At 42.9% G+C, this 27,404-nt stretch overlaps 1 protein-coding gene across 1 annotated transcript in view; it reads left to right on the top strand.

Moving 5' to 3' along the window:
* DNER (delta/notch like EGF repeat containing) overlaps positions 1-27,404 on the top strand; it is a 308,544-nt gene that overhangs the window by 267,669 nt on the left and 13,471 nt on the right. Inside the window, exons 9-11 of the mRNA XM_059393655.1 lie at positions 4,088-4,210; positions 14,094-14,207; positions 24,031-24,162. Coding sequence (XP_059249638.1) covers positions 4,088-4,210; positions 14,094-14,207; positions 24,031-24,162 — 369 coding nt within the window. The remainder of the gene's footprint in view (positions 1-4,087; positions 4,211-14,093; positions 14,208-24,030; positions 24,163-27,404) is intronic.

The raw sequence follows: 27,404 nt of genomic DNA, 5'->3' as shown, positions 1-27,404 counted from the left end.
AAGTTAAACAAAATCCAACTGGTCAACTTTCTCAAAACCCTGATATTCCTTTGGTTGTGTTCATGGCAACATTATCCACTCACTCAGCCTAAACGCAGCGGCCACAGTGACCACGCTCACTGCTCACGTCCAGCTGATCGCTATGTTCTGTCAATTTAAGGAATATTGGAGTGGAATATTCAGGAGCAAGTCATGCAAAGATGGGAGTGGTGGTGATGAAGATAGCTGCCCTGGAAAGGGCCACTCTGATCTCACCCTTCTGATCTTTTTTAATTTAAAAAAGTTCTTTGGACTAGCCTATTTTTCCTAGACCCTGGACATACTGCCCTGAGCTAATTTGTTTGCCCGAATTAATTACTCTGGGGGGGGGGTGGCAGCCTCATTTTCACAGAAGCCATCTCTTTCGGAAGGAATGCCTATTCAAAAAGTCCGACTTAGGTTCTTGGGTACTCAGTGTAAGGAGTGCCTTGACATTTCCATAAAGATGTTGAGATGTTACCATCCCCGAAGAAATGGTTTCAGAAAATGAAACCTCTATCTTTTTCTTTTCCCGCAAGGAAGAAAAACATCATCAGCTTAATTATCTTTGTAAAATAACGTCCTCATTTGCTTTTCATGTTCCTAGTGGCAGAGGAGAATGATACAGCTTGTGAAGAATGAAACCAATTACGGGTGATTTCATGAAATTTGCTTTTGATTTTTGTGTATGTAAATAACACTTCAATTGGGAGGTCAAAAATGCTTGTAGGGTTATCTGTTGTTCTTCCAAGCTGTTTTCAAAAGATCTGTTAGCAGAGCAAATACGATTGAAAAGCTGTTCCTTGCTACGGTTGGTCCACACTGAGAAGCCAAAAGACAATGAACTTGTTATGTAGGTTACGTGTTATATTTCTTCAATTGTGAGAAAAATCACATAGCATGAAATCTACCCTATTAACACATTTTTAAGGGTACAGTGCAATTTTGTTAATGATATGTACATTGTCGAATAGCAAAACTGAATTTGCAAAACTGAAACTCTATATCCATTGACAAGCAATTCCCCATTTTCCCCTCCCCCGAGCTCCTGGCAACCACCATTCTACTCTGCTTCTCTGAGTTTAACAACTTAAGATGTCTCATAAAAGTAGAATCAGGAAATATTTGTCCTTCAGTGACTGGCTGATCTCACTTAGCTTATAGTCTCAAGGTTCATCCATGTTATAGCATATGACAAGAGGTCTTTCCTTTTTAAGGGCTGAATAATATTCCATTGTATGTATGAACTGCATTTTCTTTATCCATTCATCCCTTGACTGACATTTTGGTTGATTCTATCTCTAGGCTGTTGTGAATAATGCTATAGTGAATATGGGAATGCAGATATCTCTTTGAGATCCTGTGTTGGGTTATTTTGGATAAATCCTGGAAATGGAATTATAATTCATATGATAGTTCTATTTTTAACTTGGGGGATTCTCTCTATTGTTTTCCATAGTGGCTGCACCATTTCACATTTCCATCAGCAGTATACAAGGATTCTAATTTCTCCATATCCTTGCCAACACTTTCTATTTTCTGTGTGTGTGTGTGTGTGTGTGTGTGTGTGTATTTATAATGGTGGTTCTAATAGGTGGGATGCACTAACTCATTATGGTTTTGATTTGCAATTTATGTTGAGCATCTTTTTGTGTAACCTGTTGGCTAATTTGTATTCTCTTACACATTCCACAAAAACCAACTCAAAATGGATTAAAGACCTAAATGTAAGACCTGAAACTATAACACTCCTAGAAGAAAACATAGGGGAAAACCTTCAAAATATTGGTCTTGGCAATGATTTCTTGGCTATGACACCAGAAGTACAGACAACAAAAGCAAAAATAGAGAAGTGGGGTTCTATCAAATTAAAAAGCAATACAGCAAAGGAAGCAATCAACTGAGTAAAAGCCAACTATGGAATAGGAGAAAATGCTTGCAAAGTCTCTATTTGATAAGAAGTTAATATCCAAAACTCTTGCAAAAAGAAAGGTTTTCTGCTGAACCCAGATCAGGAGTCAGCAAACTTGTCCTCCAAGAGGCCAGCTAATAAGGATTTGTGGCTTCGCAGACTATAGAGACTTTGTTGCAACTACTCAGGCTGCCTTTGTAATGGGAACACAGCCGTAGACAATGCATAAAGGGATGAATGCGGCTGTGTTTCAATAAAACTTTATTTATAAAACCAGACTGGGATGCATTTGGCCTGTGAGCCAGAGTTTGCTGACCTTTAGTGTAGAGCAGGGTTCTCTGCATCTGGCGCTGTTAGCATTTTAGTTGGATTTTTTTTCTTTTTTGGGGGAGGTTGGTCATGGAGGGCTGTCCTATGCCTCCTAGGATGTTTAGTAGGATCCTGACACTAGATAGCAGTGGCAGCCTCCTTCCCCTCCACCCTAGTCGCGACAACCAAAAGCCCCTCCAAGCATTGCCAAATTCTGGGGGCAAAATCATTGTCCATTGAGAAACTCTGATCTAGCTGATCAAAATACTGATGAAGAGTAATAAGAAATATTTCCCTAAAATTACAAAAAGTAGGGGAAGATGGAAGAAATGAAAACCATGGCCTGTTTGTCTCAGGTAGGTCAAGGTCTCAAAGGGGCCGGTGTCACTGCCTCATTTGGGAGAGCAGTTCAAAAACAGCCGAAATGGCAACAAATTTGAAAACTGCTTTGTTAATAATACTATTCAGATAGGAGCTTAATCTACTTTTGCAATAGGCATGAGAAACAAAACACTTTAACACATGAGCATGTCCTAATGCAACTTTCTGAGTCTGAGGGTTGGCTATGAGTTGGAAAGCTGGGGGGAAAAAACTAGTAGTTCTAGTTCTCATTTGAGGAAGGGTTTATTTTTTCTGCTTATCTGAATTCAGAACCAACACAGGCAGGGTGATTTTTGAAAGCACTCACGTGTTTCTCATTGTTTGGACAGGCCAGGAAAAAAAAATGGCTTGGTTTCACTGCAAATTGGCACTAACGCATGTTTTTGAAAGTTAAAAACAGTATAACATTCATGAGTGAATCTCAAAGAATGTTGTCTTCTTGTCCTTCAGCATAAACACCTGTGCTGCAAATGGAATAAAAGTCATCTTTATTGAGAAACTGGTAGTTTCTTTTTCTTCATTGCTCTTATTTTATTTTTAAAGTACAAAATATTATAATTGAGATAATAGTTCTCTTATTTTTTTAAGATTTCATTTCTTTCTTTGAGAGAGAGAATAGAGGGAGAGGGAGAAGCAGATTTCCTACTGAGCGCAGAGCCCGACATGGGGCTCGAACCCGGGACCCTGAGATCCATGACCTGAGCTGAAGTCAGCCACTCAACCAACTGAGCCACCCACATGTCCCAAGCAAATCACAATTTTAAATTAAAAAGAATTACTTCACTTTTTTTTTTAACAATTAAAAAAAATTTGACAGAGAGAGAGATCACAAGTAGAGAGTGGGGAAGCAGGGGATGCGGGGATCAATCCCAGGACCCTGAGATCATGACCTGAGCCAAAGGCAGAGGCTTTAACCTACTAAGCCACCCAAGACCCCAGAATTACCCCATGTTTTATCAGGAGTGTCTGTGAAGCCTTTTTAGCTGACTTTCTGCTTAAGAGCAAAGGAAATACATGGATTCCTTTCTCTTTTAATTAAACCATCCTTACTTGCTAGATCCCGCTTTCTGATTGGAGGAGTGGTGCACATCCTTGAAAGGAGCTCTTCCTCGCATGCTGTCAGCCCCGCGCTGATTATCCCTGTCTCCTGTGGCCATGCTGATGCACTCAGATCCTGGTCTCTGGGTCACTAGTGTCGTTGGACATGGTGTAGTAATGAGACCATCTGGTGGATAAATGGGATCACTCCTTTTATACTTGGGATCCTACAAAGGCTGATGAGAACGGACTCTTCCCAGCCTTCCCAGAAAGCCACATTGCAACTCGCCCCCAGGGGACCCAGCTCCCTAAGTCCCCTCTGTCCGTGCCCTGCTACCGTGGCCGACCCGGCTGCCTTCCTTGCAAGGCTGGTCCAGCGTGGGTTTAAGTGGAACCCTTTGACCGCAGGCCTTTTTCTCTGCCCTTCAGGTTACCACGGCCTCTACTGTGAGGAAGAATATAACGAGTGCCTCTCTGCCCCTTGCCTGAACGCCGCCACCTGCAGGGACCTGGTTAACGGCTATGAGTGCGTGTGTCTGGCTGAATACAAAGGTGAGCCCCGCTTGGCCTTCTTGTGCCCGAGTGGCCTGCATGACGTCATGGATTTCTCAACCCAGATGCATGAACCTCGAATCGGAGCATGACGTTATTCACAATAAAAACCAAATGCTGGAGATGGGATGATTTATGGGACCGGAGAGAGCGATCAGCCCGCCCAGGGTTTCCTCCTGATAAGCTGAAAAAATCTCTCTCCTGCCCTTTCCTTCTACTTGTCTCCTTGCTCTTTTCTCTGTTAAATGTGTGCAAAGCCAACGGTAAGAAGTGAGCCTAAGTGCACCATCAGACACAGATGGGCGGACAGGGCTGTGGAGACCGTGGGGGAGGGACGAGTGCTGTTCTGCGGGGCTCGCTGGGCAGAGGCAGGAAGCTGTGCTGTCTGTCAGTGCAGGACGCACGTGAAATCTCACATGTTGGCAGGAAAGTTAATCCTTATTAAATGAGTCAGTTGCAAGGGAAACGTTATTAGCTCATTTGAGTGGACACGTGTCAAAGTCACTCTGGAAAAACAGCCGACATCGACAGTGGTTATAATGTGCAGACCTCGTTCTAAGCCCCCGTGTGCATGAACCCACACAATCCTCCCAATAATCCTGTGAGGTGGCAGTGGTGTCCCTCAGGAGCCCAGCCAGCGTGTCCCTAGTGCCTTTTCTTCTGCCTCCCTTGTGGGCTCAGTGGTGTGGCTCCATTCAAGCCCAGATGCCCTTGGACGGCACCGTGCCAGGAAGTCCTGTTTATCAGCTGCCACACACATTTCTCTGAGCCACAACTTCAGAGCTGGGTTTAGATTTTTGCAATGCCTCCGTGGGCTCTATTTATAGCCATTTCATTGAACCTCTTGCCCCCAGCCCTGCTCACTTGATACCATCCATCTGCCTGGTGACCTGGCCTTGTGGCTACTGTCTCTTCCCACTGGGTGGACTTACCCTTATTTAGTGGTCTTTCTGGTGGGCCTTGAGGGTGTGTAGGCCACATGGATGAACTTGATCTGGTCTCTCTGGCTGGTAGGGATGAGGTGGGGCCAAGCGTTTGCTTTATGTTCAGGAGATCTGATGCTTCTCTCCGAGCGTGATGCCTGTTGAGAGCCAAAGTCCACCACTTCCACCAGGACAGATGTGCTGGCTTCATTCACGTGCATTTCATTCCAGGGTTTTTGGGGTATTGAGAAATAGGGAGTCTGCTCGATTCTGGAAAGAAGAATAAAGGAGCAGTGAGTCAGGAGACCTAAGCAGCGCATCCTAATCGTGCTGCTGGCTTCCTACTGAGCCAACAGTAATCTCTGAAGCTGACTGGTCTTTATATTGTCAATACAGAGTAAGGGCAGTGATACGTACTGACATTTTGAAATTCTTCAATGACAAAATTAGTCATGGATGTGCTTCCAAAATTACAAATTCCAAATTCTACTGTTGATGGTACAAATGTCCTATCTTTGAGGCATTGTCCATGCTCTTATCCTAAGCAGTAACAAATACAATTACCCATGATGGGCCACAGATACATATGTTGATCCTTCTCTATATGCTCTCAATTCTATCCCTTTTATCTTTCTGGGACTGGCTCTCTGTGAGGGATGATCCAAGAAGGAAAATGACCCCAGAGGATAGCCCGACATTTTGGAGGATTTGGGTTTTCAAGAAAAGAAGGTGGATTCTGGGAGCTTTTGTGCACAACAGGGTTAGGGGAGAACTGCATCAACGGCTGGCAGGGCTCCAAGGATCCTTAGTTTACGAAGAGGAAGTACGTGCTGTGAATGTGTTCCATGTGACCTAATGGGCTCTACAGATCTCATGGAGACTGGCTGACCTCTAAAACATTTGGACCGTTGGACTGAACTGGTCCTTTATTTCCTGTATGGCTGAGAGAAAATGGTCTCTCTTCATTCATGGAGAGCCCTGAGCCTCCCAAACTGGGAGGCCTCCATCCTGCCCCCTTAGTAGACAAGGCTACCAGTTGGCCAGCCTGTCTAGCACTGGAGGGGAGTCTCCAAGGGCTTCTATCTCTGCCTGATGTTGGCAACCTTCACCCTGGCCAGCACGGGGAGTCTGTCCCCGTGCAACTCAGAAAGGGAAAATAACCTAGAAAATAAAAATGAGTTGCAGCAAGCTCCACCAACTGCAGCCACTCAGGAGAGGAAGTGAAACGAGTAATGTATATTACTCACACTTGAATCTGGATCTGGAAGAGCCAAAGGAGGAACTATTTCATGATAGAAGTGAAAACATGAGGAAAGGGAAATCCTGACTGACAAGAAAGGAAATGTGGAGAGAAGACCCAGGCGGTCTGTTTCCGTCTAGATGGTGGATGGTCCAGAGGAAGAAAGGACATTTGGAAATAAAACCAGAATCTACTAATTACTAGAAGGAGGAATGTATGAGCTGGAGAAAACTGGAGTTTTCAGATAGAATGAATGGGTTTGCAGGGTGCCGGAGGGATTAATGAAGGAGATGAACACAATTTGAGATTTCCTGGTAAAATTTCCGAATCTAATGATGAAGAGAAATCTTTTTTTTCTGTAAGCGTCTTCAGAGGGTGTACAGGTTATATACAAAAGAGAGAATCAAATCTGCACTGACCTGCTTCTCTCTGTAATGAAACTAGCAATAGTGGAGAAATGTTACTGGCTGCCCAGTGCAAAGGGTGGGTGGTCAAGGGTCCTTTACGTTTGAGGACAAAAGAAAGACATTTCACCCATTTAAGGGTACAGAAAACATAACACTGTGTGCCCTTTCTAAGAGAATTATTTTAAAAAAGTATTCTCAGTTGGAACTATATCAGAACAAATAAACTAGATAGGGGAAGACAGAGAACAGGAAGGAGAGAGTTGAATAGACTCTTTAAATGCAGGGATAAACCAAAATAGATGATATTAAAGTGCTGTGGCTGGTAGTTTAATGGGGAAGAAGAGTCTTTTGAAGACAATAGATGTACTTGTTTTACCAATTAGTTCTGCTGTATAACAAGTCACTACGAAGTAGCAGTTTGAAATGACACCCTTTTAGTTGCCAACAGTCCCATTGGTCCAGGCATGTCTTTGGGGACTCCCTTCTTGGGCTCCCACAAGGCTGGAATCAAGATGTTGGCTGTACTGAGTTCCCATCTGAAGGTTGAATAGGAAAGGGTCAACCTCTGTGTTCCCTCTGGTTGTTTTACAGAATTCATATCCTTGTGGTTGCAGAAGTCATGGCAACTTGCAGTGAAAAGGAGATGAAAGAGAGCTTGTGCTCTTTCATGTCTCTCACTTCAGCAAAGGAGCCTATACTCGCTGAAGATCTCACCTGATTAGGTCAGGCCCACCTAAGATCAACAAAAAGTGAACTGATTAGGGACCTTAACTGTATCTTCAAAATCACTTAACTTTGGCTCTTGGTCCAAAGCTCACACGCAAGAGAAGGGTGTGACTCATTGAGGGTCCACCTCCATTATACCCATTCTTCAGGAAAAATTGAAATGACTGCATTCGAGTTTGCTATCGTTTTAACTAAATCCCTGAGTTGAAGGGAATGGGGAGGGAAGGGTTGGTAGACATACATGCATGTTAAAGATCTCATCCCAGTGGGCAGGTAAAGTGGTCATGTAATCTGGGTATATGTGTAGAGACCTTTAGGTTTAGATTTAAAATAAGTCTTTTTAAGGCAAAGCCTAGCAGCGTAAATGGTCGAACTTCTAAAGTAGGAGTTGTGGAGCTGGGGTGGTGGGTGATAGAGGAACTAAGAGAGAGGTGAGGGGGTTAAGTCATAGCCTCCAGTCCAGGGGAAAAGTGATTCACAAGATCCTGTGTCTTTCTCTCCTTGGGGGATGGACATCAATCCCTCGGAAGCATTTCTCCAAACATATACTTACATATAGGACATGTGCATAAACTCAGCAAACTAGAGGACAGGTGGGCAGCACCTCTGGGGTTAGAACTTACCTCTGGGGTTAGAGCTTAGGTTGGTGGTATGTTGCGGGGAGGGGGTTGGGACTTCAACCTCTTACGGTACATACTCATTTTTAAGTGGTATTCTTTACTATTTTATGTTAAAATAGAACTCAGATGAACATGACTTTCTATAAAGAAAACATGTAATAGGAGCTCAGCAAAGTGTGGCTAAGAACATTTTGAAAACAGAAAGCAAGGAGGGGGAACTTCTGCCAGTGTTTTATTATTATTTGTTTGTTGTTCCGACATTCATGTGTTAGGGGTGTGAGAACGGAGAGCTAACCAAAACTGAATAATTGCCCAGTGTCTGTAATAGTGTCTGACCCTTAAGGAGGAATTGGTATAAATGGGAAGGAATGGTTCTGTTTTGTTTTTTTCATAAAAGGTATTGGAGAAATTGGTCTGCTATGCAGAAGAAGAAGTGTTTTTATGCACTGCACACAAATTGGGAAAAAAAAACCCCTTTTCAGTGACTTGCTGTCCTCCTTGACTTACTTGCCTCTGTCTTGCTCTTTATTTTACGAGCAAGGTTCCCTAGATGACTGTAGATACCATCTCAATTTGTAACTTTTTTTTTTTTTTAAGATTTTATTCATTCATTTGACAAAGAGAGATCACAAGCAGGCAGAGAGGCAGGCAGAGAGAGAGGAGGAAGCAGGCTCCCTGCTGAGCAGAGAGCCCGATGCGGGGCTCGATCCCAGGACCCTGAGATCATGACCTGAGCCGAAGGCAGCGGCTTAACCACTGAGCCACCCAGGCGCCCCAATTTGTAACTTTTTTATTCTTTTCTTGATCCTGTTCAGTTTGGATCTTTTCCACACTGTCTGGCTAAAATGGGTCTCCCGGTGACCTCACTGAAGACTTTCCAGGGAGATCCTGGAGCCTACCCCTCTAGCTTCTGACTCCCGGTTCCTGGGTGCCTGCTTCCTTGCCCCATTGACTGCCGGCTCCCTCTTGAAAGTCACTGTCCTTTAGCTTCCTCCTGCAGCCCTGTCGCTGTCCCCTGACTCTTGTCTCCCTGCCCTCACAGAATCCTTGCCCTCTGGACGCCATGAATGTCACAGGCCCCAAGGGTCTCCTTCTTATCCGCACCGTCTCCCTGCTGCCTCTCCACCTTCATCCAGTCCTGCATCCACCCACTGCAGTGTTGGTCCCGGAGCATGTGATCCCTCCCTCCTTGACCTCTCCCAACCTGGCCTCTGTGTTTGCTGTGACATTGATGGTCAACCTTGTAGAAATCCCCTCTGTCTTATGCTAAATCATCGTCTCCTGAAAGGCAGTGACTATGTAGGCTCTTTTCCTGTTAGTTCTCTGCAGTTCTTGGCGTGGTGCCTTGCACAAAGGCAAGTGCTCAACAGCCGTCTTTAGTTGCATTGAAATTGTTGCTTAACACACTAATTAAATAAAGGAAACCAACGTAAATGTTTTCCCAGAAAATTTCTGCTGTATCGTGAAATTGTTAGAAGTGAAGTGCGTGGAAGGACTTAGAGTAACCTCTCTTTGGACATACCAAAATGCTCATCTGTCCTCCCAAATTAGCTCAGAGCTAGTTCATGGCAAGTCTTTCAAGACTCTGCTTAGTTTGTGACTTCATAGTGTCAGAAAGTTAAGTTGCCCCATATGCCATTGACTTTTATTTTAGTAGAACAAACTAAATGATCAACCGTATACTCCTTTGGAATTTTTCCTCGCCAAAGTTAGAAAATATTTCGGCTTTTAAGTATGAAAATGATGTAACAACAATAATCAAATTTTGGAAAAAAGAAAATTTGAGATAGTTCATAGCTTTATAACAGAACACAAGAGCAGTAAGCATCTCTGTTGTTTCTGTCCTTTTAAATTTCCGTGTTTTCATGGTTACAATGGAATATACATACAATGTTTATATTGTTCTGCCCTTGCTTTCCTTTTGTAGTATGTTTCATTTAGATATTGCTAGAAGTCTGACTAATTCTATATTAAATAGCTATGTAATATTCCCACAGGGGAATGTTTATCTGTTCCCTTGTGGCATCTGATGTGAGACTTTTATAAACGATTTTGAAATGAACATCTTTATGCATATAATTTTTATACTTTCTGAGTTTGGCGGGGTTGGGATTGGGCTTTGGAAACGACATCATTGGGTTATACGTTCAGTCCCATGGTACCTAATTGTTCAATTAAAAAGTCTACAGAAATTTGTAATTGAAAAGGTGAGAACATCTTGTTTGCCCCAGTTACTTTTTTCTGGGTAACCAGTGAACAAGAATTTTTGGGTGTTTTGTGTACATAGGCCTTCTCAAATAGTGGGATAGATACCAAAATGGATAAGTCAGGATTCCTTCCTTTTTTAGGCTAATATTTAGCCAGAGGAGCAGACTGAGGCTGGCGCACACACAAGAAATAATGAGGCCAAGGTCAAGATGTCAATTATAATTTCTGAAATCGTTTAGAAGAGGTTGGCCTCTGTGATGGTTGAAGCACTGGGACATTTTTTGTGGAGGAAATAAGTCTGAATAAAATAAGACGATGTCTTAGAACAAATATTAAATTCAAAGGACACTTAGAGTTAATTCTCTTTATCTGGTTTTATTACCTAAAATAGTGACTTTCAGTTTTCAAAATATCAATCATGACCAAATTGCGATGGCAATGAAGACTTGCCATTGGTGTGCTGCTCTTTGAATTTTCGGTCATTTTAATTCTAAAATTAACTTCTATACAGAGCCCTGTTGGAATAGAGATCTTTTCAGAAACATTGCCTCTCTCTCCCTTAATATGAAAAGTATGAATTTTTATTAGTTTTGACTGAATTACAGTTTATTTTTGCTTGAGACTAAACATAAGTTTCATAATAGTGTGTGCTATGTCCGCTGCCAATGGGTGATGCATGTGTCGTTCCACAGACTTAATTTGAAGTGTGGACCTGGTTTTCCCTGACAAAATAGGGTGTTTTTGAGGCAGATTTGGAATGGCTTCTCACTCCTCTGGCAGTCCTACCTGTGTGTCAGCCAAAGTACACTGACCATCGCCCCTCCTGGAAGGATGGGATTCTGGTGGTACGTCCAGAATGTCTTCCATGCGTTAGATCATGGCCTCTGCTCTGAAGGCCCTCGGAGATTTGTTGAGGGATGAGGGGATCAGACAGGAGAACAGATAAGTCATGCTTTAACCCAGTAAACTTCATCATACTGCGAATCTCAGTGCTTTCAGTGCACAATGGTGGAAAAATGGAGCTTTGTCTCCAGAGACTCAGGTTCAGCTCTCTAGAGAAAGAGCATTGGAGTTAGGTTTTGACAGATGGAATGTGCCAGGTGAAGACCAGCGGGCAGAGGGAAAGGAAGGCATTCAGGTCAGAGGAAATGGACGGCCAGCACAGTGTGGTACTGGCACTCAGGGCCCCTGGGGAAGGGGGGCCTGCGAAAGGAGGGTTTCGGTGGAGTCTCTTTGGCACATCGGTGGTGTTCATGACTCTCTGGTCTCTGTCTTCAAGGTTTCCAGCACATGGTTGTTCAGCTCTTAAGATAAGCTGAGCAATATGACAAATGTTTCTTATAAAGGGATTAGCAAGGTTTAGAGTAAAGAAACCAAGGGCTTGCTGGGGACTTTAAGCCCATCTCGCTTCATAGCCATTGTGTTTCCATGAAGATGAGATGCCAGGAAACTCTCAATCTCAAGTGACCCAGTATCTTTTGAAAAAGAGAAGTGATGAGGGATAAAATTATTGCCAAAAATTTAAAAAAAAAACCCAAAAGATTGAAATTACTATTATCTTGGGTGTTTTCATTGAATCTATCTTACTGAAGTCTTTTAAGGTTGAGATGTTCAAATATTTAGCTTACAATTTGCTTTTCTGCCTCATTTGAAAAACCTGGTCCTGTGCATGCTCATGTGTTCATTGTATTAATATTATGCAGGCTCGACTGGCTAATGTATTATTAGAAACCCAGTAAAGATCATCCTTGGTCATTCTTTCTTTAGATAGAATGGACATATTTTTAGATGCCAGATGCCAGGCATCTCTGAACTTTGGCTCTAACTGTATTTCCCATTGCATTTGAAAGCATTTTCTGTCACCTGGTTTCCATTGATCAGCCCCGTGGGAGCTTGAAAATATGAAGCTCTTTGCTTTTTGATAAACACTTTGGAGCAGAAAAGGCTGCTTTGCATTTTATTCATTTGATTGAGCCCATCCTACTTGGGAATCAGTGAGAAAACAGAAGCTTCTGGGTGAAAAGGCTGTACATACCCAGGTGAGAAAAAAATGACCGGTTTCATGCACATTTTTACATTTGTTTGATCTTGCACATCGCTTGGATTGCCTGGGTTGGTTAAAGTCAGTGGAAGTCACCAAGGCTCATTCCAGTCACTGGAGACAGGGAGGGAGCTAGGATGGGGCTTCCAGGGTTTGAGGCCCACCGGGCCCCTGGTCGGTGCAGGGAGAAAAGCCAGGCAAGGATCTGAAAGGCACTTTAGGAAAATATCTGGCAGAATATTATTCATGGGTTGGGCATGAGGGGCAAAGGATAAAATGGAATGAAAAGCCATCTATTCCAACTTTGCCAGGCTCAAAGAAGTTGTTAGTATGAACACAGATAGGCGGTTCTGTTTCTCCTTCCTCTTACACTGTTTTGTCTTTCGTGAGCCCAATTCTGAAGACACTGAAAAAAAAAAAAAAATGATAGACAAAAATCTCGAGAGTAATTTCAGTGACTAAGTGATGAGTCACTGGGTGTGGCAGTCCTTTGCACAATATGAGCTCAGTGATGAAGTGGAGAGCAAATTGAGTAAATACCATCCTGTTCCTATTTGCTTTCTGCTTATGTGTCGCGAGCCTGTCAGGAAGGGCAAACACATCATTCTCTACATACATTCTTATATGGAATATAATGTAATCTCTCTTCCCCTCCAAAGGGCAAGGGATGAGGGAGAGAGAGATTAATCCATTCATCGATCTTGGCCTTCTGGTGAGACAACAGCAGAAATCTTACCTTTCAAATAGCATTGAATTTTTAAAGTTTTTAATAAAATTATAAAGCACTAATGACTCACTGAAAAGAAAAATTCCACCAATATAGAAATCCCTGATGTGAAAGACAAAATAATTCAGTCCTTCAGTCCTACTTTCGCATCCACACATAAACTTTTTTTTACACCCATGGGAAACTGCTTTTGCTGTAAAGATTTTTAAGATGTCTGCTTTTTTGTGAAATGGGTGCTCTGAGCTCTGTAGAATTTTGTATGTTTCCAAGGCCAGTCTGAGCTCACTCTTGCAGACTAGTTAGCAAGGACAGGCTCAGATTCGGATCACTGGGGGTTTCAAAATCCTAGCTTGGGGAGTAAGGCTATTTGTCTCCTAGCGTTGTTGCCAGGATCCAGTGAGATGCAAAGCCCGGTGCGGGGACAGAGCCAGTGGACAACAGAGGTGATCTTTGGTACGTGGTAATTGGATTTAGTCTTTTAAAATAAAGTCCAAGGACCCCAGGGCTCCCTTTCTGTTCTGTAGTTCCCCAAAGTAGAACCAGAGTTCATTTCAATATCTGACTCTACATCTTCCTCATCACGAGGCTGTTTATTAATTATATCAATATCTTATAAAGGATGTCTGGCTCTTCTTTGTCTTTTGGAGACTTACAAAACATTCTGGTAAATGTTGTCTTTCAGGGCTCTAACTTGCTGTTTCCCAGACTTTGATACAGGTCGTCAGAGAAAGTACAGATGCATGACGACGGTGGGACCTCAAGACAGAGAATGGATTTGTTGTGTCCTCATGGGCGAGTCTTCACGATGGTTAAGAGTGGGCACATGGGTGTGCATGCTTACACACATGCACACCCATGTGCACACACACACGTGGGCCTCTGGGAATCTGCCTTCTTGGAGTTCTGGGCTATTCCAACGCTTTGCTTTTAAAGACCACGGGGGCTATAGATCCCTTAATGAGTGACCCCTTGTGTGTCTGTCTCTCCACAGGAATACACTGTGAGTCGTACAAGGACCCCTGCGCTAACGTCAGCTGTCTGAACGGAGGCACCTGTGACAGTGAGGGTCTAAATGGCACGTGTGTCTGTGCACCCGGGTTTACAGGCAAGTGATCCGGGAACTGAGTTTTAAATCTATCCCCAAATCCCAAAGGTGGCAGCTGTTAAAAACAACAACAACAACAAAAAACCCAAAAACCAAAAACCAACTGAGAAATCTCCATGCATATATTATCGCAAAATATGAATACCTTTGCAAAATGCAACTAGGCATTGCTTGGACAATGATCTATTTTAAAACAATTGGCTGTGTTGTCATTAAATGAGGTTCTTCTGAACGCAGTGTCTGGCACGGAAGGCTTGCTGACATTGCCATTGCTGTACGTTTCCAGAGCCGTAGCTGGGAAACATGAGAAATGAGCCATTACACCAATAGCTGAGAAAGTTCAAGTGTTCACGGACGAAGGGGAAAGGAAGGATTGAATGCATCTTTTCTAGAAATTGCGTTTGGTGACCGCATTTATTTTTACTGAAAGATGCAACAGTGGCGGGATTTTGAACAATAAGGGGAGGTGGCGGTGGTGGTGGGCAGCGAGAGGCACAGACTTCAGCTACCGTGTTGATTGTTAGGGAAGTACAGATGCTCGAGGTGTAGAGAATAGGTAGAGAAAAGGTCCGAGAGCGAAGGAGACTGGGAGTGCAGGGGACAGGGCTGGGTGCTGGAGAAACATTGGTGGCCGCTGACCTCTGAGTGGGAGGAGTCATTTCTAGACTAGGGATCCTTCTAAATCACTGCCTACCCTATGGGCTTCAGGGAGGCCTTGAATCCCTGAAATTGGATTTCAGTGAAACATCTCATGTATGGGTATCTGTTGAGAGGAGGCTCACATTTTCCTCACAGTCCCAGAAGGAACTCTGAACCATTGGAGTAGAGAAGGCTCCATCCTTTGCTTTTGCATCAGAACCCAAGAATTCTGGAATGGAGAGTATAGGACAAATCTAGGTATTCAGAGGTTGCTAAACCAACAAAAACATCCAGGTCACTCTGGTTTGCAAGTTGGGAAAGGTTGACATTTGAAGTGCCCACAGAACAAGGTGGGGTCTTCAGCTGCAGGAAAGCCTGTGTTAGCTCGGCCTGGAGAGCAGCTCGGGGCGCTCGCCTCTCTTCAACTGAGCAGCACGGCCTGGGGGGTTTCATAGAGCACGGTCTCCTGGTCCATCTCTGGGGACCCTCTTTTGTGCCTCTGGAGAAGATGCCAGCGGTCAAGATGTGGGAGAAGCGACTTCTGATCTTCCTTCTATTTATCTGTGTCACATCCTGTGTTTTCCTTTTAGGTTTTCCTGAGACTGAGAAGTGGGCTCATTCCAGAAAATGATTCGCAGATGGTTTTGTTTTGCTGACTGGTTTATAAACACACACAGACATTTATACTCATCAATGGATGCAAAAATAATATTGGGGAAGCATTCTGGGTCTTTTTTCCTCAGACATTTTTATCTCACAAATCATAAAAAGCTTGGGAGAAGATTAGAAGATATATGCCTATAGGAAGAAACCCGACAGCTTGGAGGTAGCCATTCATATCTTGATACATATATCCAGAGATCTTCCTGAAGGTCCGTGTGTATGACATAGAGCATTTAGTGTATATGCATTTATATTTGGATAAAAGAGAATCATATTTATCCTACTATATTGTAACCTACTTCTCACTTAAAAATACATGTATATCATAAATGTGGTTCCACCTAAAGAAATAGCCTTCTGTTTTACCATTTTTGCTGGCTGCCCTATAGCTCATTCTATAAAAAAAAAATTTTTTTTTTTTTAACACATCGCCCATTTAACTTTTTGGGGGTTGAGAACTTTTCCCTATTATAAACAACATTGATATGAGTATTCTCGGATGTACATCTTTGTGGACTTGTCTGATTATTTCTTTGAGCTAATTTCCTGGAGTCTCAGGGTCCAGAAAAATATGTACATATTTCCATACTGCTCTTGAGAAAGAACACTGTACCAAATTTACTTCTACCAAGAGTATACAGGGACATCTATTCTCCTAACTTCATACAGATACTGAGAATTGTCATTTGGTGGCCAAAAACGCCCTTTAAGCGTTTTTGTTTGTAGGTCTCTGATTCATAATAAGATTGTATACTTTCAAAATATATGCATGGTCATTTGTGTCTCTTCTTTTATAAACTCCGTATTCATATCCTTTCTTTGCTTTTCTACCATTTATGTTAACCAACCCTCCTACCTTCCTTTCTTTCTTTTACTTTAAATTTTTATTTTAATTCCAGTTAGCTAACACTTAGGTTAATCTTTATTCTTGACTTGAAAAAGCCCTTTTTAATAGGCATATGACATTTTATATTCCATAGGTTACAAATATTTTTCTATTGCTATTTGCTTTTTAAATGTATAAGATGTTTTATTTTCCTATATTATATTTTATTTTTGTATTATTAAATCTTGATATTTTCTTTTGCTTCCTTTTCTTGTAGTTTCATGCTAGAAAGACCCTACACATCAAGATTTTATAAACACTCTCCTATATTACCCTAATAACATGAGTTAATTTTTGTGCATACAAATCTTTAATCCATTTGAAATTTATCTTGGTATCTTATGGGAGATAAAATGCAATCTTTTCTCCAGAACACTTACCAAATCTTGAATTTCCTAATCTATATTCGCTCTTAGATATCCCTCAAAGATACATTGAGCTATAGAATTTCTTCTCCCTTCCATTTTTTAAAAGATTTATTCATTTATTTTAGAGAGCAAGAGAGAGGGTGAGGAGGGACAGAGGGAGAGGGAAAAAATCTCAAGCAGACTCCCTGATGAGCCCAGAGCACTCCTTGGGGCTTGATCATGGCCTGAGATCATGGCCTGAGCTGGAACTAAGAGTGGGATACTCAACTGACTAAGCCAGCCAGGTGTCCCCCCGCACTCCCTTTCTTCTTGCGGGTTTGCTAGCTTAATAAATGGTATTACCAGCATGTTGGGTTTTTCTGGGCAGAAACCAGGGGCACATTTTGTCCTTTCGTCCTCTTCTTCCTTACCTGCATCCAACCACCAAAGAATCCTAGAACCTCTTAGACCCTCTCACTTCCTGGAACCAACACCGGGCTGCCTTCCTCTTCTGCCCACATTAGTGCAGCCCCTCTAACCGGTCTCCCCACACCCCTTTGCCTTCATCCCTAATGCCCTCCCCACACCGTGGAGACCTTATGAACTGATCTGTAATCCTGTTGCTTCCTACTTAAATGTTGCTTATTGACATTCATTGTTTTTAAGAAAAAGATTTTAAAGCCCTTAGGTGGTTGTCCAGACCCTAGTGGTCTGGCCCTATCCAGCATTTCCAGTCTTGCCCTGGCTGGTTCCTGAACACCCCGAGTCAGGATCTTCTCAGTAGTGTCCTTCCCTCCAGGACAAGGATAAGTGTCCTTGCCTCCTGGTCCCCTCTGCTCCCCCTCCCTGCCCCCAGGCATCTCTCCGTGGTACTCACCTTGATCAGAGGGAGCGGTCGCACTCCTCCGTGAAGCGGGTTCTGACCTCACTCTAAACTGGTCTTTGAAAACAACAAATGTCTATTTCCCTTCAGCCCTGGTGACTGTTCTGGCTGCAGAGGACCACAGAACAGTTCCCAAAGTTGTTTGGAGAACTGTGCTGTTAATATCCTTTACAGAACACTGGTCCCATGAGATGCTTCTTGGAAAAAGCATCTGTGGCTGAATGAATTTGGGACATGATACCATGTGGATATTCATAAAGGATGTCTGGGAACTACAGGCTCTGAGAGGTTGTACAGTAAGGAATTTAATTTGCCTTTGTTTTATTTTCCAAATATTTTTGATCATAGAACCTTTCTTCCCCTTTAAGAAGAACCTAGAGTATCTTGAGAGTTAACATGCATGGAAGAGTCTGGTGGTAAAATACTCCCTTCCACCACGTCAGGAGTGATGCTGCCTATCCTCTTTGAATTGCTACCCTGGCACCAAATATCTTTATTTTAACTGAGAGTTGGCAAAACTGACTCTTGTTCCACTATTAAGTACTCAAAAGCCCCAAAATTGACTAAGTGGAGTGAATTAGACCAATCATTGTTACATAATTAGACACTCAATCCAACGGCACATTTACCTTATGAGATTGGCTTTTTCAGCTTGGGTTTATTTTGCTTTTCTTCCAGGGTGTTTAGGGGAGACGTTAGATTATTGATTTGAGGCTCTTCCTTATTTCTCATGTGTATAATTTGGGGCCATAAATTCACCCTTCAACACTTCTTTAGCTGTGGGGGCACCTGGGTGGCTCTTGATTTTTGGCTTAAGTGATGATCTTAGGGTCCTGGGATCGAGCCCCATCTCAGCTTCTGCATTCATCATGGAACCCGCTTGGGATTCTCTCTCACTCTCTCTCTCTCTAAAGTAAATAAATAAAATCTTAAAGAAAAATATTATTTGGCTCTGTCCCACAGATTTTATGTCATATTTTAATTTTCATTCAATTTTGTTTAGGTCCCTTTAGATTTTCTCTTTGATCTATGGAGTATTTGTAAGTGTATTATGTAGCTGGGCCTTGTTTTTTTTTTTCCCCCCATGGACTTTTGGGCACTCCTGAGTTGCTGGCTTCTCCAACATCTGGTCTGGAACATAAGAAGCCAGAAGAAAACTCAGGAGTTCACCGCCACGTTGTTTCGTGGGTCCCGAGTTTCCCTGCCAGTCTGTCTCTTCCTGACCTCTCAGAGTCTTCTCGTGTTTGTTTTTCTTTTCTTTTCTTTTTTAAAGATTTTATTTATTTATTTGATAGAGAGATAGAGAGCACAAGTAGGCAGAGTGGCAGGGAGAGGGAGAAGCAGGTTCCCCCCTGAGCAGTGAGCCCAATGGTGTGGTTCTATCCCAGGACCCTGGGATCAAGACCTGAGCCAAAGGCAGAGGCTTTAACCCACTGAGCCACCCAGGCGCCCCTCATGTTTGTTTTCTGTATAAGGTCGAGAGTTTTTGCTTGTTGGAAGAGTAGGAAAAATATTTCTGTCTCACAGTTTTGGAAGCAGAAATCTCATTCTGGCTGCTTTTAGGATTTTTCCTTGATTACTGACTTTTAACAAATTAATCACAATGTTCCTTGTTGTGATTTTGTTGGTGTTTATCCTGCTTGGGATTTGGTGTAATTCTTGGATCTGTGGTTTTATAATTTCATCAGATTTGGAAAATTTTTAGCCATTATTCCACCAAATATTATTTTATGCCCTACTTCCCTTTCCTGGGACTCTAATCACATCTGTTAGACTACTTAAAATTGTACAACAGGTCACTGAGTTTCTACTGAGTGTAAAATAAAAAAATTTTTTTTCCCTGAGACTCAGTGTATTTAGCTCCTATTACTGTTGTCAAGTTTACTAATTTATTCTGCAGAATCTAGTCTGCTGTGAAAGTCATCCAGCGTTGTCTTTAATTTCAGATAACTGTATTTTTCACATCTCGATGTTCCATTGGTTCTTTTCTATATCTTTCATTTCTATCCTCATTTTGTTCATGGTTTCCTTCACATTTTGAGCAAATTCCTTGTTTACTCAACATCATCCATGATTTCTGAACTTGTGTCTTTGGACTGATACTTCTTTCGGTTATGGATTACATATTCCTCTTTCTTTGCCCAGCTAACAGGCCTTGTGTGGATGGATGGATGGTCCTTGGGAGTTATGGAGTGTTTGGGTTTTTTGTGTTTCTTTTTTTTAGTGCTGGCCTTCCCACCTTCTCCCCTTTGTCCCCCGGCAGGTATGTAAGTTACTTGCTGGCATAAGTGATCCTTTCAAGGTTTGTTTCTCTATTTGGGGGGAATGGGTCTGTGGTCGCCTTTCCTCTAGGATAGAGATGCCCTAGGGCTGAGGTGCTGCTTTTTTCCACTGAAGCGCTGGGTGACCAATGAAATATCTGTTTTTTGACTTGGGAGACTTTGAACACAGGCCTCTAAGAGCTTAGGGAACTGCTCATGCATCACGGTGTTTGCCAAGGCTATGGAGTTCCAGTGTACTCACACACAGAATTCAGCAACAAACTCAAGGGGATGCAGGACATCTCTAATGCTCTTTGTCTGACTGGCTCTATCTTCTTTGGGACGCTGTCCCACACGTTGCAGCTACCTCGTCTCCCACAAAGTCCAGTTGTCCTTGGTTCAGGGAAACACTGTGTTCTTTCTCAGTCGGCTGCAGGCAGGAAGCCAGGACGATCACGGTACTCAGCTGTTCTGTTTTCCTTCTCTTGGGTGCACTACCTGTTGCCTAATGTCTTAAAAGTGTTTTTTTTTTTAAATATATATTTCATCTGCTTTACTGTGGTAGGCCAAGAGAGAGCTTTCTGTCACTCCATCACAGTGGAAGAAGTTCTAGATAATTTTTAGCATTCATTTCATCTGGAATAAAGTATCTGGAAGCAGGAAGGAGATATAGTTAATGTATCCATTCCCGTACCTGGCACACAGTAGCTCTATATTTAATGCTCGGTATTCTGATTATGATTTTCATTGATATCATTCATTGTAGGCTGTATTAATCAAAGGGTTTACTCACAGCCGTGACTTTTTAGATTTTTTTTTCACTTTAATGGATCTGAGTAAAGCATACAGAATTAAAGAGCACATGTGTAAATTTGCATAAACACTATCAAATTTTGATGCCTACTCTACACACTGCTTCTTAGAAAGTAGTAGATTGAAAAGCAATTGTAAAAGATTTAAAGCTCAGACTCCGATTTCCAGCCTTAGTCAAGTAGAAATTTCATTATGTATTCTCTTTACAAATGTTACTCAAGCACAACAGTGATTTAAAAGTAATTGATTTTTTTCCCTGACTCGAATTAAAAAGAAAGTAAGCGAGTCAACAAAAAAAGTCATCTGGCTCAAGCCAGCAAAAGCATAAAGATTTATTAAGTCAACTCTGAGTAAGGCAAGGTGATATAATACACCAGGAACTCTTCTAAAATAAGCTAGAATGCATATTGATTGAGTGGAATGGTAGGGTGCACAGAAAAACGTAATACTCATACTATGGGGAACTTGAAATGAATTTACATACAAATGAATCTACATATAACAGAGTCACTCTCCATGGTTTATAATAAATCTTCAAATACCTTGTGTAAGACTGATGTCAGAAAGCATGATCTCTGTAAGGCAGAGAAGAGCGGTCATGTTTGGGAGTCTTTTGGTTGAAAATTTGCCTCACGAGTCACCCCATCCATATCCCTATGCCATGCACCATGCGTCTCCCCAGGGGTTGGCCAGAGCACCTGTGCTGTGGAAGTAGCTGCTGGCTGTTTGCATCCCAGACTGGCATGGAGTTTGTATCATTAACTGGTTTCATTTAATCCATCCCTAGTGTGGCCTTAAGAGCCCAGTGATGAAGAAATCCAGACAAGGATAGGCTTGGGACTCTCTCTGGTACCCCAGCCCTTTGGATCCCAGGTTTTACATATTTCATCCATACCTATGGGTTCATTCCATTTCCCCCATCATTCTCTATCTCTGTCAAATCCTTCCAGTTTGGAGTTGGGGGGCGCCTAGGAGGAGACTAACTTACAGACTGCGGACTTCTCCCAACTACATTAGCGCACCTTGGAGATCCAAGAACCAGTACATGCATTAGCGTTAGTCTGGACCCTGGGTTGGGCATTTACCTCGCTGGTCCAAAAAGCTCTGGACCAGAGCAGGAACAGATGGGCTGGACTGCCCGGAATTTAGGGGATCAGAAGGGTTTGACGCTGACATTGGACTTGTGGAGCAGAGGGGAGCTTTTGAGTTTTGCCAGGAAGTGGAGTCACGGAAAAGTCAGGCTGTTTCTGCAGCTGTGGCTACAAAAGTAACAGGGCATCTTCTTGAAGAAAGTGGAGTTTTCAGATGCCTAGCTCAAGACAGCGATTGCCTAATAAATACTTCAATTAAGCTTGTCTTCACAAATGGTTGGAAAATAGTACTGGTGTATATATATTTGTCAAGGCCTTTGACTTAGTCCTTTTCATGTTTCTCAGCACGTTCTTGTTTATATGTCTCCTCAACCAGTCTGCCACGGAATGCCGACTGTAATTGGTTAGTCTGTGCCCTTTCACGCTCAAAGCGATCGCCCCATTAATAGCAAGACAACCTTCGGAATAGGTTAGTGAGAGGCAATCAATTTCACGTCTTTCCCATTGATGTAAATGACTATATTTATTGTGGGAAACACTCACTTAGACACTACTGAATTACAATCAACCTAGGAGAGCCTCAAAGTAGTAAATGTTTTATTCGACAGATTTCACTTAGTTAAAAATAAAATAGTCAGATGCCAGGTAAGAAACAAGCGTGAAATGAAACAGACATGAAATATATCAGCGTGAGATTCCTGCTCTAAAATGGGCTGGGAGTGACATATGGTGGTTTTATAAATGTGAGGTAAACCACGAGCAGAGAGGAAAGTACTTTAATACTAATTAAGTAAGCCTAGAAGTGACTCTCCACATGTACACAGAAACATTGCCTTTGAAAACTGACAAAATACTTGATTTTGCCCTTGGCTTTAGTCAAGGATTGTAGCAGTGCTGGGGAGGGGAGGTTAGTTTGTTCTGTTTTTTGAGTATCACTTTTTACATGTCTCTAAGCAAACAGAGATATATATATATTTTTTTTTTAAGATTTTTATTTATTTATTTATTTGTCAGAGAGAGAGAGAGAGCGAGAGCTAGCACAGGCAGACAGAGTGGAAGGCAGAGTCAGAGGGAGAAGCAGGCTTCCTGCGGAGCAAGGAGCCCGATGTGGGACTCGATCCCAGGACGCTGGGATCATGACCTGAGCTGAAGGCAGCGGCTTAACCAACTGAGCCACCCAGGCGTCCCAACAGAGATATATTTTTAAAGTTTCTTTCTCTCGTTTTTCAAACTCTTAAGAGAGTGCCTCAATTTGAAGTGTCCTGGTCCATTCATTTGATGAGACGCCTTGCGGTTCGAGACACATACCCATCTTGTATTAACTCGTAGTATGGCTTAAACTCGGTAAAGTGGCTTTGTTTGTGTAACTTGTAAGAACAAACTGTTTCCTGTAAGTTGGTGTTTGGACCACCATGACTTCAGCCTATGGTCTGGTTTGTTAGTTTAAACCAGTCTCTCTGATGGGGGCAGAGGTGCCCTAGAATGTTGGTTCTAGATAAGGTCAAGAGCTCCATTTCTTCATCATGGGGGAGAGACTGGCTGGAGTGAACGTGAGCTTCCCAGGGGAAGCTGAGTCAGGGCTGGGCTAACCCTGGATCTCAGAACTGTCTTTTCTTTGCGGGGTGGGGGGATGAGGGGGCACCGATGCTTTTCCTTTGCATTTTCATCTTTCCCAGAAACATAACCAGGCATTTGGAAAATGAAGTAAATGTTCATAATTGACTCTGGCGAGGCATACAGCTGTGCCCTAGAACTATCCAGAAAATAGTCAAATATCCAGGCTCACACACTCAAACACTTGGCCACAAAAAAATATCACAAATTGTGAGTCTTTGGCTTTCTGGAGTTTCAGAAAAATAAATAAGAAGGTTTAGCAGATGACATTCAAAATAAAATCGAGTTAAAAAAAAAATCAGGAACCCCAGTTCGCTTTTCCCATCAGCCTCAAAAGGTTTATTCAGACATAAGAATCAGCCTCAGTTAACTATTTGACTTGACTAAAGGAGATTGTTTTGATGAGTGCCTTTTTTTTTTTTTTTTTTCTTTTTTAGTTTGCTTAGGCAAAAGGTCCCTTGTCTGGCATTTTGGGGAGAGTGTCACACTCTATGTACACAGCCAACTGGGCTCCATTGCTAGAGACCATCACCCTGGCTTCAGATTACCGCTTGGCCGGAGCAGTGATGGGTGACAGTGCCGCTGGGGCAGGCAGCTGTCATCACCGTGTTTCTTTATCTCTCTAGGTGACGAGTGTGACATCGACATAAATGAATGTGACAGTAACCCCTGCCATCACGCCGGTACCTGCCTGGACCAGCCCAATGGTTACACCTGCCACTGCCCCCACGGCTGGGTGGGTGCAAACTGCGAGATCCGTAAGTATTTTTGCTGGTATTTAACCTCGCATATTCATTCAACGAGAAGAGGGTGCTGAGCGTACCCAGGTGGCCCCTGTCAGCAACAGATGGGCGGTGAGCCAGAGAGCTAACCTGAGTCACCCGTGCCCCCGCGAGTCCCAGAGGAGTACCTTTGCTTGTTGTTCTGTGCCCTTCCCCCTCCTTCCTGAGTCTGAATCCAGCCTTTCTGCTGGGATGGGAATGTGCAGATGTCATCCAGAGTTCACGGCTCCTAAGACAGCCAAAAATGTGCCGAACAGAGGAGCATTAGAATCGTATCACAAAAAAGAGTCTTTGTGTTAAAAACATGCAAAAACACACAGAATAGAAACTCGCTCTGCATTTATGTCTTCAAGCATCTTCAAACGTGTTAGGTTCCATCCATTGCCTGGAGAACAGTCCAGCGAGGATGAGGGTAAAAGGAAATCGGAAAAATGTTTCAAGCTGCAGAGAGTGAAGATTCTCTCTTAAAGATAAGCCCACCGAAGCTTGAAAATGTCATAATCAAGATGTCATGTATTAAATGAATGGATCTGAGGAGATGGAGGGAGATCGATAGGACAGAGGGGAACATGAGAAGCTCTGTGGAGTTCGGTTTTCCAGCTATTTGCGAAACTGAAAAATTCAACCCTGGAAGGGGTTTTCTTCTCACTGAAATTCATCAGGGCTGTGAATCTTCCATTAGGTCCCCCTCCTGGCCTCTCTCGGCACCCCCGCCCTTTTCTTCGGGTAGAGATGGCTCTCTGCTCTGCGAGTTTGGGAGGAGGCAAAAACCTATGCATACCCCCGTCTGTCTGTCCATCTGTCTCCTTCTGGAGCTGGCCTGCTGTGGCCTCGCCTCTGTTCTGTGTTTCAAGAACGACCTCCCGTGGGTGGTCCAGCAGCACCTACTTGGGCCTATCTCCTTCCCAGTATGGGCCTGAGGTAGGGGCCACATTCTCTAAAACCAGTTTGACCAGTAACGCTCTCTGGGCTCCTCCCTGCTTACTCTTTGTCTCAGAGCTTCAGAGGGGAAGAAAGTCATTGTTTTCTGGTCTTCCCATCATTGACTTTCCTAAGCACCCCTGGAAAGAGTGGTCCTAGGACCAAATGGCTTTGCTGAAGATGGGCGGGAAGTCCTGTCTTGTTGAAGAAGGACACAGAAAGGGATTCTATGGTCAGAAGGCCAATGGCTACAAGCTGGTGTAGGATGTTAAGTCCAGTTGGGTGGAATCTGTTGTTGGAAAGCATCTCAGACTTGGATCAGCAGGACTGTGGTTCTTTCCCTAGCAGGACACTCATTGTGTGGCTGCATTGAATTATGCCACGCCTCAGTTTGTTTACCCATAAAATGGGACCAGTTTTCATTCTGAAATTTGGCAATGCTGTTGGAAATGATAAAGATTGTGCCTTGGGGCAGAGTAATACCTATTTATAACTTTTAAATCTTAATTATGAAAATAAATGGATAGGAGGGTATGGATAAAAAGTCAGGAATACACAAGAGGCCCTTAAAACGTTTTTTAAGCAAGGCAACATAATTATAAAAAATTGAAATTTTATTTCTCCAATGATGATGATATAGGCAAAAGATACACAAAGATGGAATAATTGAAAGGGTAAAAGTTGGCTTCAAATTCTAGCTCCATCATGTGACCTGGACAAAGAAAATGTACCTCTTGGGGCCTTGTCATTCTCACTTATAAGATGGTGATGGGAAGATACTGTGAGGTGAATATGTACAGACTTCTGCTACGCAGTAGGCACTAAATAAATGCAATTTGCTGTGGCTCATATACCATGAGCTCCACCTTGGAAGGACCTACCTTTGACAGCTGTCTTTTTAGATGATGCATGCCCAGGGTGTGGGTCACGCTGAGTGGCCAGGTCTTGGTCCACACGAGGGCTCTCTGTTTGCCCAGAAGAGCACTTTCCATTTGGTGATCTCAGTTGCACCTCTCCATTAGACCAAAGGTGCTAAAATCAAGAGTCTCATGCTCTACCAACTGAGCTAGCCGGGCAGTTAAAGGTGCTAAAATCAACGTCATCACAGATTAAGCTCTGCGAGGTCTGGGTGTTGGATGCTTCCACCCTTGACCCGAGTGTAAGAGTGTAAGAATGGAGAATGTGCAGCTGAGGTCTGCCATGATATGTAATGACATGTAACTGCAACTGGTGGCCAGCATCTAGAGAACTGGATCTGAATCAAATGGGATGGACCCAAGGACCAGGAGAGGAGAGTGCCTGGGTGGTCCAAGGTCAGGTGGGTAGATCCCAGTGGGAAGGCTCCGACGTGCACAGAGAAGAGGGAGAACTGTAACCCACATAGCTACATAGCACAAATGCCTTCAGAGTTGTCAAAACAGTGGTAAAGTAACCTCTGATCAGTCTGACCTCTTCCTCCAGAGGCCACATTGTCTGCCTCCCTCTCTTGCTTAGTCTGTTTCAGCCAAAACATTGTCCTGTTTTCTCTTCTGTGGACAGGTCAAGTTTGTTCCTGCCTTCAGGGCTTTTGCCTGTGCACTGCCCTGTGTCTGGAGTTTTTAGATTTTAGCACAGCTGTCTCCTCTGCACATTGACTAACCCAATAGTGAATGTTTCCTAGAAATTTGCCCTTTTAGAGGCAAACTGTTCCCTGATCAGTAATAAGGAGCAAAAATCTAGCCGACCATATCGATTTACCAAAGCCACCCAGAAAATTGATCCAGAACTATCTAAAAGGATCATTTAAATAGCTCTAGTGTTTCATCATTACTCTGAAACAAATGCAAACCCCAAGTCCTGGAAAGTAACAAAACAGCTAGGGAGAATTTTCATGATCTGCCATCCATTCTTACCAACTTGGGACTGACAACAATTTTGTTTTGGGGTTTCAATAAAAATTTTACCTTCCTAGAGTCAAGGTCTAACACAATTCCTATATATGTTTCTGTAGTGCTGTTTTGTATCGTCTGTGTAGGAGCTGTGAGGTTTATACAGTTAGAGTTGCAGTCAGTCTTGCTGACCAAGAACAGCTGGACAGTAAAGGACAATGAAGAGTTGAATCTATGGTTAAACTATTAAATTAATGGTGTTCTGCAGTTGACAAATAGGTGAATAGGCCAACCAATAATCAAGGGCCTCCTACTATTAAATATTGAACACTAGGCCCAGGAGGTAAAGATTAATGTAGCAAAATAAATAAAGAAAGATTAATGAAGCAGCCCCTGGCTTTCGAAGCTCATAATCCATGGTGGCGGGGG

This window comes from Mustela nigripes, chromosome 3 (genome assembly GCF_022355385.1).
Source record: "Mustela nigripes isolate SB6536 chromosome 3, MUSNIG.SB6536, whole genome shotgun sequence".
NCBI classification, from domain to species: Eukaryota; Metazoa; Chordata; class Mammalia; order Carnivora; family Mustelidae; genus Mustela; species Mustela nigripes.
This window is presented reverse-complemented; position numbering and strand designations above follow the sequence as displayed.